Source organism: Coffea arabica, chromosome 6e, assembly GCF_036785885.1.
Source record: "Coffea arabica cultivar ET-39 chromosome 6e, Coffea Arabica ET-39 HiFi, whole genome shotgun sequence".
NCBI classification, from domain to species: domain Eukaryota; kingdom Viridiplantae; phylum Streptophyta; class Magnoliopsida; order Gentianales; family Rubiaceae; genus Coffea; species Coffea arabica.
Window position 1 is genome coordinate 2,708,933 of NC_092321.1, and position 17,669 is coordinate 2,726,601.

Below are 17,669 nucleotides of genomic sequence, written 5' to 3' on the forward strand. Positions count from 1 at the left end.
TGGGATAGCTTTCAGGTATTTTCCTGTGTTATGTGAAGACGCAATTTTGAATTAAAAAAAAATGGGTCATTAAGAGATAGTTGGAGTGGACTCTTAATTGGAGTTGGAAACGGGAGAGAATTTGTAGGAGTGATTGTAGGATGAGTTAAGATAGTGGGATACTGGGAGTGAGATAATGGGGATATTGATTGGTGATAAGGGGATATTGATTGGTGATAAGGTGATAGTGGGATAGTGGGAGTGAGATAGTGGGAATATTGATTGGTGATAAGGTGGGTTATAACCCACTATTTTTTTATGTATTAAAATAAATACAAAAATCTAGAAAAAAGTATGACAAGTTTAGAAGGCATTGAGAGGGTTTCTGCTAAAAATCCCTTCCTGAATACATATAGATATAGATATATATATAGTTTGGGATCAGATCATATGGACAAAAAATGAATATGGATGGATCATTTGTTTAACTATAAATAAAATCTAACTTTTTTGTTCCTAAAAAGTAATCTTATGTAGGTCACGTAATGAATTCAATGTAAAAAGTGATCGAAAACTTAGGCCCTGTTTGGCAAGTGAGTTTTTTGGGTATTTGTGTAAAATTTTATTATAACTTACCGTAGAAGTTTTTAAAATTTTTTTTGAAGTGTGTAAATTTTTTTGAATATTTTGAAGTGTATAGTTTAAAAATTTGTTTGAAGTTATGTAGTTAAAGTTTTTTAAAAACTTGTAGCAGACAAATGGCCTGTTTGGAAGTCTAGTTTTTAGCAAGTTTGTATTATACTAGTTTTTTAACAACTTTTGCTACAAGAACCCAAAAAACTTATCAAAATTTTTAACTTACAAACTTAAAATATCCAAAACACAAAAAAAAAAATTCCCTTCCCCTTTTATTCTTCTTCCTTCCCCAACTCCGTCCCCGCCACCACCTCCGCTGCTGATTTTAGCGCCGATCACCTTTTCCGGTGCCGGTATTCTTGTTTTTTTTTCCCTTTTTTCCTCTTCCCCTCTTCCTCTCCTGCCATCCTCCCTTCTGTCTTTTTTTTTTTCTCTCTGCGTCTCTCCTACCACCTTTCCCCTTCCCCTTTGGCCGATCTGGTCGCGAGACCAGATCGCACCGGGGGAGGGTGAGGGTGGCGGGGGAAGGGGAGAATAGAGGGAGAAGGAAAATTGCCAAAAAAAAAAAAAATCATTTCGCTGCTTCATCTGCCGGCAAGAGCAAGGGGAGGAGAGGGAGAGGGAGAGGGAAAATGTGAAAAAAAGAAAGAAATCAGGCATGGTGAGAAGCGGGAAGGGGAACATGGGAGGTGGTGGCGGGGTAGAGGGGAGGAAAGGGATGGTGGGCAGAGAGGGGAGGAAAGGGATGATGGGCAGAGGGCAGTGGCGGGGGAGGGAGAGGAGAAAGTACAAAAAAAAATAATGTTGTATGTGTTTGCAGAGGCAGTTTCGGGAGAGGGAACAGGAGAGAGGGAAGGGGAAGGGAGAATAAGGGGGAAGGGAGGAAGGAAAAGAAGAAAGAAAGAAAGAAAGAAAGAAAAAGGAAAAAAAAAAAAGTTTTTCTACAATTTCTACAGTGATTTATAGTAAAATTTTATACAAATACCAAAAAAACTCACATTCAAACTTAGCAAAAAATTCAAGTGCTAAACAGGACCTTAAGTTGGAATTAAAATTTACATACTTGATTTTGAAAGGGACGTGAAGTTACAATTTAAAAAATGTAGGATGAAAAATTCATTTGAAAAAATATGAGGGAAGTTTTGAATGATTTTTCTAAAAAAAGGAAAAATAGCGCTAATCATTTTTCACATATCATTGATGTAAAATTTTAATCCCTCAAAATAAAAAACGAGGCATTCTAGTGGCTAACAAGTAAAAAATACTCGTTTTTTTGTTTCTAGTCAATTTTCTTGTGAAATTTTGGCCAAAAATTTGGTCCCTTATTTTGCAGATTATTGGATTCAAAATTTTCAAGGTCTTAATCTTTAAAATCTTAGAAATCATTAGATGTAATTTAATTGCAATTTTGTTTCAGTCTTGTGGGGAAAATAGAGTAGAACATCAGAGTTTCGGATTTTCTCATTTGATCCTTTGATTTGTGTTTATGTGATGATTTTTATTTGACTTGAAGTTTGGGACATGTTTGAAATGATCTGGGAATTTGATTAATGTTAAAATTAAGTTTTAAAATTTGTCAAAATAACTTTCTGACGAGTTAGGCCGAAAAATGTACAAAACTTAACAGGAAAGGTGATAGGATGCGACAAAATCTGGCTAAAATTTAATCAGAAAGTTGACGAAGATCCAAAAGCGGGTGTTGTATATTTGTTAAGAACTAAAATAGCTTATTTTGATTTTGAAGGATTAAATTTTCATATAAATAATATGTGAGGGACAATGAGTGAAATTTTTCCAATGAGAACTACTCCTATTTCCGTCCAACCAAAAACGGAGACGAATTAGCAACCCAACTACCTACGTGTTAGTAGCTCGGTGCCGCTCCGCTCTTCCCCGCCTAGACCTTTCTCTTCCAATTTCTACTTTGCATCTGTCTCTCATTTTTATCACAATTGTTTGTTGAGCTCCCTCTGACACTTTCCTGTAGTACATACTGCGCTCCATATTCTTCGCTTCTCACATCCTAGATCTTTTATTGGTCAATCAAATTTTGATTAGTAAAATTTCAATCAGTTCTACGCTAAATACATCATGCCCGAAATACACCCTCAGCCGACCCTGAAAGCAGTGACACTAACCCATGTTAGATACCAAAAGGGCGATCAATTAGGCCATTTTCTGGCATGGGTTTCATTAATCCCAGTCTTTATCAGCTTAGGTGGCTTTGTCTCTCACTTCATCTTTCGCCGGGAGCTGCAAGTGATGTTCTTCGCTTTTGGCCTTCTGATTTCCCAATTCGTTAACGAGGTCATCAAGACATCCGTCCAGCAAGCCCGCCCCGAAACTTGTGCTCTCCTTGAGATATGCGATTCTCATGGCTGGCCCTCTAGCCACTCTCAATACATGTTCTTTTTTGCACTCTATCTTACTTTGTTGACATATAAGAGAATTGGGATCTTGGGTAGAAACCAAATGTCGGTTGTGCTTCTCCTGGTTTGGCCTTCGGCGATCTTGACCATGTATTCGAGGGTGTATTTGGGGTACCATACTGTTGCCCAGGTCTTAGCTGGGGCTGCTTTGGGAACTTTCCTTGGTGGGCTGTGGTTTTGGGTGGTCAATTCTGGCCTCCGAAGTTTCTTTCCGGTTATTGAGGAGAGCGCTTTTGGGAGGTTCTTTTATGTTAAAGATACTTCGCATATACCCAATGTGTTGAAATTTGAGTACGAGAATGCCAGGGCCGCCAGAAAGCATGTTTCTTATAAGCGAGCTGATTGATCATTGACTGACCAATTGGGTAAGTCGCTGGTTTGATATGTAGCTGTTGAAATTTTGTTTGAATTATGGCTCATGCCGAGTTCCTTTGGTTGGATGTGTTTGGGAAAGTTGATACATTCATATTGAACCTTCTGACTTCTGTTCTGTGGCGTTACATTAGATCTTTTATATGCAAAAATCTGCACAGATTCGTTTCAGTGTGGTTTTCTTATTGTGAAAATGAAGGGCGTACAGTTATAACCATCATCAACCATTGTAATCAAATTGTCTTGTTTTAAGTTAGATTGAAGTTGAAGTATTTGATTATCAGAGCCATGTTGAAAACTGGGCATATAGTAGAGATTCTGACAATAATGGTGTTATGGTTGAAGAGTTGTGGACGGATTGAGGTTTTTATTGAATATTGAGTAGCAGACGTCCATATTCTTAGATCTTTATACACAGGTATGTATATCTGGATTGTAGGGTTAAGAAAGTGAAATTTTGTGTGATGTAGTTATGAGCATCAGATTGAGAACTTCCTCTTTTCCCAGGTATTGATAAATAGGTTGCAAGCTTTCTTCTGATGTTTTTTTTTTCAGTATAAAGTCACTTGGATGCATGTAAATTCTGGGTAGCTTGATACTTGGACATAGATGATTTGATGAGCTTAATGAAAATTAATCAGGTCTTTGACAGTTGGATATTTGCAGAGGAGAATGAAATGTTTTACCTACTCAGATGCTGAGCTGTTTTACTTATTTGGTGCAAGTATTAAATCCTGTGATGGAATACCAATTTATTCTCCTGGTTGGTCTCAAGTCTAAAGTCATGCAATTTATGTGTATCTCTACTCACAAGTCTCTTTGATTTCAAGTTGAGCCAGTAAGACATCCACGTAAATTGAAACTTTTAATTAGAAGTTAGGTAGCATAATGGTGTGAAATATCCTTGTATCTTTTTCATTTGTGATGAGCTCTAAATTCTTTCAGCTGATGTGCTATGTATTTATCAGTCATCTCATTTTGCATCACTTGTAACAGAGAATGATCATAGCTAAGCACCATCATACCTGCCAAATTGCTACAATTTCCAGGGATAATTTGTATGACTTTGACTTATGTTTGTTGTGTTATCTTTGCACTTATCCCTGGACCTTGTTGCACTCCCCCAAACCCCCACCCACCCCCCCCCCCCCCCCCACCAAAAAAAAAAAAAAAAACCACCCAAGAAAATGAAAAGTTGTTCTAAGGACCTGCTGAGCTGATGATGTAAAGTGATTGTTTTTCATTTTGCCCCTTTTGTTTCATCTTTCTAGGGAAAAAGAAGCTCCCAAATGTAAACATTTCTTCTTTACTTATGTTGGCTAAGAAAATGCTTATTCTTGTGTAACCATTTATGTGTCTGATTCTTGCCTTTACGAGGACATGGTCTTTGAGGCTTACTTTGACTTCAGAAGTCCGCTTGGTCAGCTTTTTATCATGGCATAGAACTGATAGCTCTAATTTCATTTATAAATTGTTAGAAAGATGGAGCCATTTATGTCATGTTTATGCTGGTGAACTACAATCAAGTTTTAGATATGCTTTGGATGTATTGGTGAAACGTTTTGATCTTGGTGGTATCTTTGTTTTCTTTGCCAGGTGAAGTGCTTCATGCTTTTGATATAGGATTTTACTTTTGCTGGACAATGTGACACAGCACAGTAGCTAGTTCTTTGCTGTTATTTTGTGCTCAAGGCTACTATTTGGGGGCTCGCGATTTAAGCAGAGCTGGACAATGTCCTATTTAATACTTTTAGGGAAAATATTAGAGTAATTTCAGATAATATGTACTGTAAAAGACTTGCTGCAGGTGACATGAATGACTAATTCTTAACTAGATTTTCTTTTCCTTCCACCAGTTAAAAGTATGGGCAATCCAAGGGCAACTTATTGCAGTTCATCAGCATAATTACATCTTTTTGGCTGATATTTTTTGAATGCGAGTTTAGTTTCTCATTATGAATTCCTATCCCCACAAGAGATACAAAGTTTGTACTGTACTGCCTTGGCAGTATGGTGTCCGTATCATCCTGAATCATTAGACATTTGGTCTGGCAAAGCCTTCTTTAAGAATCAAGTGATGAACATTTTATGCAGGGATTAGATTAGATGTTTGGCCTAAGCTCACAAAAACTCTCAAATTTGAAGATATTCTATAGTAGCATGTGATTAGATTAGGTGTTTGGCTCTCACTTTAGAGAGTAGAAAGAATGTCAATTTTCAATAAGCATGTGGAGAGTGTGGCGCATACAGCAGATGCTCCATCAGGTTCGTAGCACGGGCCTGCTCTAAATGCTTATACCTACTAAGCAAATGTACATAATATGTTTAATGTTTACAATAGGGTTGTGCATCTTGACCCTGGCGATCTGAAAAACTTGATGATCCTATTTGGATTAGATCCGAATTAGTGGATATTCGATCCATCAGGTTATACGCAGATCGGATCACATTTGGATCAATAAGTTATCCAAATCGGATTTGGATATCATATTCTGTGATCGCGGATATTCGATCCGGTTGCATAATATTTATTATTTTTAAAAATTTTAATATATTAAATCCACTTATTTATGATAGTTTATTTCTTGCTTCTTATTTTTTTAATCTGTGTCCTCCTTCGAAATAGACTTTTTTTGGCGTATGGTGTTAAGTTTTAAAATGTATTGTCATATATTTTGTGGATAAAAAATTATAGATGAGATACTACTGAATCTTATTCGTTTGAATCAAAATACGGGAAAAAAAAATACAAAAGTTGCTTTCTATTGCAAAAAAAAAAGATTATTTTCAACTAAAAACTCTTTTTCTATGAATGAAAACTCATATGTAATGTAAGAACACAAATTGCTTGCATGATATTTCTGAAACTTTAATACATTTAAATTTCATTTTGTTTTTGAAACTTATATATATTTTAAAAAATTTTAAAAATCAAATACAGATCAAATATTTGATTGATCCGATCCGCACAATATAAATGATAGTTGTACGTATCAATGTCAAACATTAATACTCTCTTTTTATTCTATTCTCATTATCATATAAATTCAAATAAATTCTTATACAACTGTCAAAAAGTTTTAAAAAGGATTATCTTAAACATATTATTATTCGCCAGAAATTAGAAAATAACTATTCTAAACATAGACAAAATCATTATTATAAAAAAATATAACCAATCATTAATTAAACTCACAAATATCCTAAAAATTGGTGATTTGGTAAGAGAATATAGGAGGATAAATTTGACATTTTAATGTGTTGGTCATTCTAGGATGAAGTTGAAGGGGGCTTTCTAAAATTTTTCGAGGAATGAATAATTCCAGAAAAATGTTGAAATGTGCATTTCAGTCCTTTCCAACTTAAATCGTAAATAACAAACATGAAAATGGAATAAAAAGATTTGAAAAGACCTTTTTATTTCAAGCCATTTTTGTGCACCAACGAGGAGTTAATAGTCTTATTGGTTCTAATTATGACGTAAATGTATTTGAAAGGAGTTTGTAAAGAATCTTTTTCTTTTAAGGAGTATATTTAAACCAAACTTGCCTGTGATATTCTGATTTTCGACAGTCGCAATTCATTCTGCTAATTGACAGATTACTCGACTGCAAATTGAGGTTTAAGAAAGATTAAATAATTTCCAACTGGAAAAGGCAAATTGTCACCTCACATATAGGAATTGACAATTTCCCTCCAGTTGAGAAATTGTTCACCGCGGGAAGCACGTGAGCAAGAAAGAAAGGGACAAACTGTACCGTCGTCACCACCGCCCAAATGTCACGTGTTCGGGTTTTAAACCTCACATCTGGGCTGTTTGTTTGCACTTTGCACACAGTTCAAATATTACCTCTCAGTCTTAAGCGTGTCGCTGTCTGTGCGTTATGGGCACAGTTTTTCGGTCACTCTCTTCAATTCACAGCACAGCAATTAGCTATTTCCCTTGATCCCTTCGTCTTTCTCCTTCCATATTCAAATCTATATACTACTAGGGCGGTCAGCTTTGCCGGGTCCAAAATGTGGCAAGTTTTTCTAGCAGCAGCAGCAGCAGCAGGATCTGGGATCCTAGCCAAGAAACTTATTATAAACACCAGTGTCGCTGAACCCAACATTGATTTCAAACCAGATGACCAAAAAAATCATGTTCTCAACGACCAAGAAAGCTTCAACGAGTCGTTACTACTGCCTCAAGATTCAATTTTTTCTAGCAATGATGGTTTCCAAGATGACTACAATGATAATGCACAATGTGAAGTGTTGGCTGATGGATCAATCTTCAGGTTTTCAAGTACTCCTGGGCCTTCTTGCTCTGTGATGGGGTCCAAAAATTTGAGGAAAAAATTGGGGTGTGGGTCCAGAAGGGTGAAGGAAAATGCTGAGGGTCTCGGGAGAAATGCTAAGGGAAAAGAGGGGAAGAAATGTGAGGTTGTGGGTTGTGGGAAACAAGGGTGGGTAGTGGAAAAGAGAAGTGGTAAAAGATTCTCTGTTTGTTTGAAGAAAAGGAGGACTAGCAAAAATATTACTGGAAAGTGCGAATCTTGTGCTTCAAAAGGTTGGATTAGAGTGCTTTATTGTTTTTTATGTGTGTTTTTACGTTTATATATTAGCCAAAAATGTCTACTTCATCATCATGGCTTGATGCTAATTGCATTAGTATTTTCTTTATGCTATCACAAAAGTAAATAAGAAGAGCTACTAGTAATTGTCTTTTTTCAGTTAGGTAATTTCTTATGTTGCATTTTCCTTTGGTACATATGTTCTATTTTCATATTTAAAAATTGAATGTTGCACGACGTTGTCTGCAATTGATAAGTCGTATCCTCAACTCTGATTGTCGGTTAATATATCAGCTCTCTAAATATCATTTTATGAACATGTTCTGAAGCTAATTGTTGTTTTTTCCAAGGGAAGAAACTTGCTAGTAGGATGTTTTGTAATTTCAAGCATGACGACACAGGTTTAGTTGAATTGCATCTTTCTATAGCAGAACAAGAACTTGCTGTTAAATGTTCAATATCCTGCACCTGCATTTTTCAATTAAGAAACTTGCCATGAAGAATGACAGCCTTGTCTAAGTGATAATCTGGTAGTTCTCTTCAAGCAATTCAACCACTGATTATAACATCTATTTCCTGTGGTATTGCTGGTACTACGTAATCACGTTAAGAAGAGAAGAAAATGAGGCTTTTACCAGAAAGCACTTTATATCTTGTGACTCCATGCACATGATCTGGTTCATTGGTTGAAGTTATACTATCATCTGGATCTACTAAAATGTGTTTAATTATTTGTCTCATCTATATATCTGGAACCGCTATTACTGTGTCCGTGTTATGATTTTCAGGCAACTCATTTTTCAACTGGGGCTTAAGCATTGGTATGATGTATATGATGTCGGCTGGGAAAGCTGAAATTAGTAGGTTGAATAACTCCATGGATGAAACTGCAAAACTTGTTAAAGAATTGAAGGCTGAGCTTTCCAGGAGAAAAACCTTGCACAACCGGTATAGTTCAAATTTAAGAACAGAAGTTGAAACAAATCAAATTAACTGTAGGGGAATGCTTGCTTATGCAACTGCTACGACCTCATGTTCTGAGAAGGCTGATGCTGGTAAAGTAATTGATTCTCTTGTGGCTGAGGAAGGTGAATGTTCTAGTAGTGTTCTTACAGAAGAACAGCCACCTGACTTGTCAGAAATGGATCATCTGGAAGCCGAGTTTGAGTCTGAATTGCAAAAACTTCCTTGGTGTTTCACGGAAGGTTCCAGATTGAATGAAAGAGCTGATACATCTGAGGTAGTTTGCTTCTTCTATATTTCTATACCATTTTCTGTAGATATGACTGTTGCATTTGTTCAGAGTCTACTCCATCCATTGCCCCTTAATATAATCACCAAAGCCATCGTCAAGGACCGTCTTGTTCTCCCTTTCAAGCTTTGGTATATTTGACCACTTATTCCCATGCTCTTCATGATCCCTAGGTTTAACAATTGAATGATTCCACTGAGTTCTGTTCAGGATCTGTTTCATATGTGTATCTGTCACTCAAAATGATTCCAAACCTGCTTCGGTATTGGGTTTTGCACTCTTCGCATTTTACTAATGTCCCGTACGGGTTTTCCTTGCCATTTCAAAGCTTTCTGTCAAAAATGAAAGCCAGCTGTGGTTAGGTTAGCAGGGGTGGCTTTCTTGACATTCATTTCATCTGTGCAAGCAGGATTACATCAAGCAGAGAGGTTGTTTCAGTTGGGCTAGGATGAAGTAACCTTGCTTTCATACTGAAGTAGCCTTATTTGCTCAGCAAAATCTAATGCACCATAAGTTGTTGCCAAAACGGTGATAGCATAAGATGTTTGTTCCTCTTATGCTCTTGGTTTTTCTTTTTCTGTTTAATCAGTCATTATCCAGCAAAACTCTGCTGATATTTTAAGATTTTTATGCTGTTTGACCGGGAATACTACATGTGCACAGGCTCATGTTTTGGCCAGAGAACTTCACCGAGCAGATGACAAGATTCACCAGATCAGAGCTTGTCCAGAGTTCGATGGAATTTCACCATCAGAGCTGGACCAGAAATTAAGTCATTTGCTCATTGAACAGCAGGAAAGCCAAATTGTGCAGCTAGAGTCCGAACTGCACCAAACACATTCCAAGCTTTATGAGAAAGAAGCAGAGCTGCAAGCACTCAAGGATTGCGTGAGACGCCTTACTGATTTTTCTCTGGGAAGTGCCTCAGGCAAGAACATCACTATAAGTATTGCGACTGTGTTTGTTGAGCTTGTGCCATTTACTTTGTACAAGTTACTCCGTTCATTTTTAACTGTAGCCTATGCTAATTCCTGCCCCACTTTGCCAGATGAAGAGACTGAGGTCCAAACGAAAGATGACAAAACGAGACAGGGGGACCAAGAGATGAAACCCGGACCGGAGTCGTCAGCAAAATCAATCGTGGGCATGAAAAGAGCCATGGACTTCGAGTAGTATGATATGATAGTTTCGCCAGATGAAATATCTTCTTCAGGGGAGGGAGCAAGTGAACCATCATGATCATCCGATCGTCGAGAGTTTTGAGATCTGTGTCGGCCATGGCATTAAATATTTGGGTTCCTGGTACACATCAACCGTTTTAATGCTGAAAATCCACCTCACATGTACAATCCCCCAATCCCAGGAAAGAAATTATTTGGAAAATGGGGGATGGCCGTTATACTTAGTTATCAAATTGTGCAGTATCCTTTCTTGCATGGACCATGATGGTTCACTTTACACCAAAAAAATAGACTACCATTAACATCTAACCAGATTGTAACATACTACTTAATAAAATGTTTTTCTAGTGTTGTTGGGTTGATTTTTAACTTTTATTGAGGCGGATGATTCTTGATTGACTTTTGCGACCCTTTTGCAGGCCATCTGGGTCAAGCTCTTTATTCATGGCAAGAAAGGATTCTTGAAACCTTGGTTGACTTTTTTTGTGTTCTTGCCTCCTGTCTTGTCTGTGTTTTTTCTCCACTCAAGACACCAGTACTTCGAAGTTCAAATTTGTATTGCATGTGCATGCTGAATCATGAAACGGGCTGTTTTTGGGGTTGTCACTTGCACCTGTGGCCTGCACATGTAAATCTTGGTGGTTGCTTAATTACAAATGGCGTTGCTTGTGCCAATGTGCAGCCAGGAGAGGCAGAATGGGAAAATGACCGGTCCTAGGGAGCCATGTTTTGCTGTTGGAAATTGGAACTTTTCCTCCTTAAACCACCGCCTATTTTGTACTCTCTAGCTCTGACTCTCCTGCTCCATGATAAGAGAAAGCTGCAACATGTTATTTCTAATTATTTCATAAGGGGTAAATGCAGTACTATGCTTCCTCTATTTCAATTTTTTAGTTCAATTATTTAGTCATATTTCGGGAATTCAATTTTTAAAGAACGGTGGTTTGATTGTGATATTTGTATTTTTTTTTTTCAATTTTACTTCGTCAAATTTAAATTTTAAATTTGAATGGTAACATGCATACGATTAGAAAGAATGCCTATATTGAAACAAAAAATTAAAAGTGTTTTGATTTTTTCAATATGATAAATATTTTGGGACATATCAAAATAAAAAGTGTGATACTTTCAACGGACGGATGGAGTGAGTATAAAATTATCCTATGGCTAGGACGCCAAAACCTATAGAATATGGAATACCATTATTACTAGCAAGTCAGAATTCCATGGAACAACTATTGGTCAACAAGCATTGTGTCAAAAGAAAAAAAAAACTATTGGTCAAGCATGACGCAACAAGATCGTCAACGAGTAATAGGAAAGCGAGGCGGAAGATGAACCAGTCACCGAGACGGTAGATGCGCTTGCGAGCCTTGCATTAGTTAAAAGGGCTTGTAAATTCACCAAAATACAATATTCTAACCCTTTGAATAGAAGAATGTTAATAAAAGGGGAAAAAAACCCCTTTAACACCGTTCAAAGTAATACTGGGTTTGAACCAAACTTAAAAATGAAAATAACCAAGGGCTAACTGCAAAAGATATGAGCTGAAAAACTTTCTCTATGCTCTTGAAAAATGGACATTGATGATTTTGCATATAGACATGAAAAAGAACGTTATATTTATCCAATATATATAGCGGTGGCTAGATCAATTGCAGTGGTGATTGAAACGCTATTGGTAGTGATGCCATGTGACTAGATTAAACAAATACTAGCATGGAGAAATGGATTAGAGATTCATTTGGTATTTTTTGTTGACACAATTGCAATTTAAGTCATTAATAACAATTGACTAATGCGATGGGTTTACATGACAAATATTTGGCTATTCAAAGGGAGCTATATTTCAACAAATTATGGGGTTTGTTGTGTAATTTAGAAACCTATAACTAAATGTATCGAATCAAATTGCGAAAGAGTACTTTGGACTTTTAGACACAAAACTCTTGGTTTTTGTAGGGTTTGGCAAATACCAGAGTGCCTGCTTAGAAACCATATCAGAGAAATAACTTGCTCTTTGAAGGTATTCCCGAACACAACAGCCTCTCTCCTTATGGGCTTTCAAAAGTTCAAGGGACTTTTATCACAAGAGCAAATTATAACAGGGCTATGATGTTCTCAGCAACACGCAGCTATAAGGATCTCTCGGCCTGTCATATGGATAAGAACACTCTGAATTTTTATTGATAGTTTTCACTGCAAGGCACATTTTGTAATTTAGCCAAACTAAGTAGCAGAAAACACTACTATCCCTAATGTCATTGAAATCAAGGATAATTGACTCTGCAGGTCCCCTAATAAAAGTAACAACTGGATTTGTGGTTGTTAAAAATTTAGGTCCCATTTAGATTGCTATTCTTTGAAATCTTCTGTAGAAAAATATATTATAATAATTTAATTTATACGTAGTAAAAAGATGATTAAAAATGTGAAAACTGCAATCCTTAGGTTTAGACGGCCCACGTATCATGTCATGTGGAGTCCGGTATAAATGGATTTAATGCCTGCAGGCAATAGGTCTGCAAGTTAATGTCATCAGTGGAGGCACAAAATGAAGCAGGGCCTGGGGTTTTCTTGAATTGAATGCAAAATATGAGGCAAAAAATCAAGAAATTTGCTTTGCGAATGGCTAAATGACGTTACGTTTTTGGCATGGCATCACATTTAGCACTCGCATTAACCAAGAATGCACAGTTCCCTGACTAATGATATTTTAATGCCAGTTGGTCGCTACTTCTCAACGACAACATCAACCTAAAACTTCCTTGATTAGAAGTTCTGTCTTATTTCCATTTTCCTTCTATTTGGCTTTATTGATTACTTGCTACATGTAATAGGAATTGATTTTGAGGATTAAGACTGCTGTGGCTTTAAGTGGTTCTTAACTTTATTGGCTTTACCAATAATGAGCAAACGGGCCAACTTCTTAGACTAAAAGAAGAAGAAGAAGATAAAACTAATCAAAATCAAGTTGGAAAACGGTTTCCATTTACTTACCAATTAGGCATTGCTTTCCATGCATTTAGTCTTAGACACCCTTTTTTTTTGTGTAATTTTACTTTTAAAAATAATTAGACACTTAGATCATTTTTAACTTTTCATTTTATGCAACTATTTGGTTAATGTTGCATTAAAGAAAGTTCTAAAAGAATTGCTTCAAAAAAAAAAAATTCTAAAAGAATGAAAACGCAATCAGAGTCCATTTTGTTCCTTCTTTTTTTTGGTATTCAACTTGTTAGACACGTTCTTCATAATTTATGCATCTAAAGGAAAGTTGAAGCGAGCAATAAGGGCGGGTTAGCAAAACACCCCATCTAATTTTGCTGTGCGTGGCGTGTACTCAATAATGGGGGATGGTCCAACTCCATTAAATGCCATCTTGCTAAGACAACGGGTAGATGAAGCATCAATGACAAAAAAACACTTACCATATGAGTGATGAAGTTCAAAGATTTGAGAATTATAACTAACACGAAGTTAATACTAATTTACAAGAATGAATTTTTTTCAGAAAACAGTGAGTACATTTGGTGGAGTTCTAGCACATATAGCTTACCATTTTTTCGGGAATTTTTTTTCTTTTTGACACATGTGCTATTTCTTTATTTGGTTGACTGAGACAATTGACATCACTCCATATGAGTTACTTAAAGTGGAATTAATTAATCCAACGTGAATACTAAAAGCTGTAGGTCACACTATAGTAGGGGCGCAGTCAAGTCAAAATGAGTTCGAATAATACATTACTCGAGCTTGTCGACCTCTTGAAATTCGTACTCGAGTTAAAATTTGATTTTGTTTTACCTTACTCAATATCGAACTCATGTAAATTGAGTTTAAAAAATATAGATTCATATTTATAATTTTAAACAAAAGACAAAATAAATATTTTAGATTGATAAATAAAAAATTAATATATATGTATATATATATATGCGTGTGTGTGTGTGTAAAATTTGATTAAATTCGACAAACTTTTGAAATTCACATATTAAACTTAGACTGGAACTCATTAAACAATTCAAGCTCTGTTGATTGCTATGTTTCCAGAATCGGACCGTGTATCGACTCGGTCGAGCTCAGGGGTCAATGGGTTCAATCGGGTTCGATCAGAGTTGAACCGGATGACGTCATAAATAAAATTTATTTAAAAATTAAAATATTATATGTAAAATACCTAATAACATGTTAATATTAATAAATGTATATTCATATATATTTGATGTTTCAAATATATTTAACAAGAAAATACAAAGAAATTAGAACAATCAAGTAGCAATTTATATTATTTAATGAGTATTAACGAGTTTAGAATTAAAATTATGGACTTAATTGAAAAATAACACCAAATTTTAAGACAACATTTATAAAGTATGAAATATTTGAGGTATATTAATAATTTTTAACAACTTAGGGGTCAAAACATAATATTAAAAATATTTTGACCTTTCAAAAAGAAGACAAAAAAAAGAAACCCAGTTCTTTTTTCCCGTCAAACCCGATTTTTGACCTGATTTGACCAAGTTTTTAATTTTTCGATTTTTAGAGTTAACTCGAACCAGACAATTGGCCGATTCCCGATTCGACTGACCGGTCCGGTCCCGAGTTTAAAAACAGAGGTTGATAGAGCTCGTACGTGATTGACTGGATTCAAGCTTGGCAGGATTTGAAACTTGACTTCTTTACACTCTTGCACTGTAGCATACTAAGGATGGCAATGGAACCGATTGCTTGCGGGATCAACACGAGAAAATGTGAGGTGGAGGATGAAATAGGGGAGTTTTTCTCCCCCAACCTTTAAACGAGATAGAGGCAAGAGCATCCATCATCGTTCCATCTCCTACCTCGCCTACCGCTTATAATTTTAATAGTTTATGTATGATATATAAAATATATAATATAATTATATATATGCAATATGAAATTTTTCTGTGATAAAATAATGTCATCCTTCTTGTTAATTTTTTTTGTAGTCAAATGATAATTTTGTTATGTTAGTTTACTTTTTATTTTATCATGGCATATAATTTGTTAAAAAATATTAATAATTAATTTAAATTTTATGTAATGTCAATTATAGAGAAACAGATTCACAAGATAAGAAATGATTTGTCAACTTTATCTCAGTTAAACGTTTGTTTGGATTGCGATTTATTTGCCAAAATATATTTGCTTACATCATCATTACAATTTTTAACATACCTTTTTATCTTCTCAATTACCTTTTTATCTCACATACATCACATCACAAAAAGTGCTACAGTCAAAATATCTCTAATAATTCACAATCCAAACAGGAGCAATCGTTTGTGTTAAATGTTCAAGAAAATGAGTAATAAATTCATTACTAGCGTTACACATGTATAAAATTAAAATTAGCACTGGAGCAATCGTTGGGACGGAAACACCCGCCGGGCGAGGCAGAAGGCAGGGCAGCATCGATAATAATGGAGGACGAGGCGAGGGACGGGGGAGCTTTTGGGTGATGGCTCCGCCATCCCGTTGTCATCTCTATACCGTACAGTGATGAGGTTTGCAAGAGCAAATAGTAACCACAGTGAAAGTAGGGCGATGCCGGTGACTTTTTTTTTTTTTTTTTTTTTGATAAGCCTAAGAGTTGCAAAATCCAAGCAGAACCCTCCAACCTCGAAGTTAAAAAGCCTAGGAATCTGACTCACCCATCCGTGCAAAAATAAATTAATGTGAGAAATTGACAGCACGGAACGAACAGTAAAAACAAGAGCGCTAGAGAAGAGGAGGGAGCAATGTACGAAAGCAACAACTTCTCTCCACCCACTAAAACACACAGTCCTCTCCTCCCCCAGCCTCAAAAGCCAAGATAAATACGGAGTAGAAAGGAGGTGACGCCAACCCTGAATCCTCAGCCTCAGGGAAGAAGAAGATCCTAGTCGGGGGAGTAGGAATGGGAAATATGATAACAACAGTTGCTATGGAGAGGCGTTGGGTTTAGGCTTTGGGGAGGAAGTAAATAAAAAAGTGGGTTCCCAGATACTAGTCGTATTGAGCGCTCGCTATTTTGGAGGTGGGATTGGTATAAAAAGTGAGGAAGAAGATGAAGCTGTCATCAGCAAAGCCCATATCAAGTCCGAGCAGGGCAGATAAGTTTCCAACCCCATTGATGATGAGGTTTCTGAGAAGCAATGGTGGGAGCAGAAGCAGAGGGAGGTCACGTTCAAGTCCTATGTTCATCATGCGACCCAAAAAGAATGCTGCGGCGGCGATTAATGATGCTCAACAAGAACCATCTTCCCCCAAAGTCACTTGCATAGGCCAAGTCCGAGCCAGAAGGTCCTCCAAGTCCAAAACTACCTCCCGACCTCGTAAACGACTTCCACCTTCCCCCTCCTCCTGCTGTTCTGGTCCTTGTTCCTCTCCCTGCCGCTGCTGCTGCTCTGGCTGTTGTCCTCCAACCGCTCTTCCTCCTTGTTGCCATTTAAAAACTACAAGATTCCGCAAGCCCAGATCATTTTGCAGACCTTTCCGCAAGTTGGTACTGTTTTTCAGGTTTGGATATTGCAAGAAAATTGATGTTAGGGATGATTGTTCTTCTTCAAGGGTTGTGGTGTCTACTACTCAAAGAGGTCAAAATCATGTCAATTCTACCAACAGCAATGGTGGTGCTGGTGACATTGAAGATAACGAGGCAAATGGAGGAGAAACCAAGGAAGATGTTCTTGAATCTTCTACAACTTCTCCACCAAAGAATGCATTATTGCTGACTAGGTGCAGATCTGCTCCTTATAGATCTTCATCACTGGCCAGTAGGTTTTGGGGCTCTCCTTTAGGGGCATCCGATAATACAGAAACAGACAGGAGCCCCAAGAACAAGCTTCCGCAAATGCCCAATTCACCCAATAACTATGGAGATGAGGCGGTGGAATCAAGAATCAGCAGCTGTCCCGGTGAAAGCGGGAGTGAGGAATTGGGCAGTTCCAGCAACGGTGGGGGGAGTAATGAAGCTACTACTAACACTCAAGAAACGAGAGGATCAATTCATCCTGTACTACTAACCAGGTGCAAATCTGAACCAGCAAGAACAGGGGAAAGGCTCGATCCGGAGGTAATAAATTACTGGCAGCAAAGAAGGTCGTATGCTACCGAGTCCCGTTTACAGCAGAGTAGGAGTAACTGTGATTAATTACTAGTTCTATTAGTCATTGGTATATGAATTACAAATTGAATATTCTGCAGTTTCTTGAAAGAAAATTATACTCAACATACGTATATTAGACCTTATCAA

The 17,669-nt window shown here is 36.8% G+C and overlaps 3 protein-coding genes across 4 annotated transcripts; all 3 read left to right on the forward strand.

Annotated features, from left to right (window-relative positions):
* Positions 1–2,428: 2,428 nt before the first annotated feature.
* On the forward strand, positions 2,429–5,176 carry LOC113697408 (lipid phosphate phosphatase gamma). The gene is made up of 2 exons (XM_027217011.2): positions 2,429–3,409; positions 5,013–5,176. The coding sequence occupies exon 1, from the start codon at positions 2,707–2,709 to the stop codon at positions 3,388–3,390; it is 684 nt and encodes a 227-aa protein (XP_027072812.1). The 5' UTR covers positions 2,429–2,706; the 3' UTR covers positions 3,391–3,409; positions 5,013–5,176.
* A 1,787-nt stretch (positions 5,177–6,963) lies between these two features.
* LOC140009282 (uncharacterized) lies at positions 6,964–11,245 on the forward strand. 2 transcript variants are annotated; one of them, XR_011816693.1, is made up of 5 exons: positions 6,964–7,968; positions 8,761–9,212; positions 9,888–10,152; positions 10,273–10,526; positions 10,825–11,245. XR_011816693.1 is itself a non-coding variant. In XM_072054395.1 (4 exons), exons 1-4 carry the CDS (start codon positions 7,194–7,196, stop codon positions 10,395–10,397), a joined length of 1,617 nt encoding a protein of 538 aa, XP_071910496.1. In that variant the 5' UTR covers positions 6,964–7,193; the 3' UTR covers positions 10,398–10,767. The 2 variants fall into 2 exon arrangements, 1 of the variants encoding a protein (XP_071910496.1); XM_072054395.1 differs by lacking the exon at positions 10,825–11,245 and having other exon boundaries at positions 10,273–10,767.
* A 4,802-nt stretch (positions 11,246–16,047) lies between these two features.
* On the forward strand, positions 16,048–17,669 carry LOC113694971 (uncharacterized). Its single transcript, XM_027213914.2, has one exon. The coding sequence runs from the start codon at positions 16,482–16,484 to the stop codon at positions 17,565–17,567; it is 1,086 nt and encodes a 361-aa protein (XP_027069715.1). The 5' UTR covers positions 16,048–16,481; the 3' UTR covers positions 17,568–17,669.

What these genes read in the sequence shown, in the direction of transcription:
- LOC140009282 (XM_072054395.1), top strand. Translation starts at nt 7,194, where the DNA reads ATGTCACGTGTTCGGGTTTTAAACCTCACATCTGGGCTGTTTGTTTGC. An exon ending in AAAGAGCTGATACATCTGAG is followed by an intron (nt 9,213 to 9,887) that starts GTAGTTTGCTTC and finishes ACATGTGCACAG; the next exon opens with GCTCATGTTTTGGCCAGAGA. An exon ending in TTCTCTGGGAAGTGCCTCAG is followed by an intron (nt 10,153 to 10,272) that starts GCAAGAACATCA and finishes CCACTTTGCCAG; the next exon opens with ATGAAGAGACTGAGGTCCAA.
- LOC113694971 (XM_027213914.2), top strand. Translation starts at nt 16,482, where the DNA reads ATGAAGCTGTCATCAGCAAAGCCCATATCAAGTCCGAGCAGGGCAGAT.
- LOC113697408 (XM_027217011.2), top strand. Translation starts at nt 2,707, where the DNA reads ATGCCCGAAATACACCCTCAGCCGACCCTGAAAGCAGTGACACTAACC.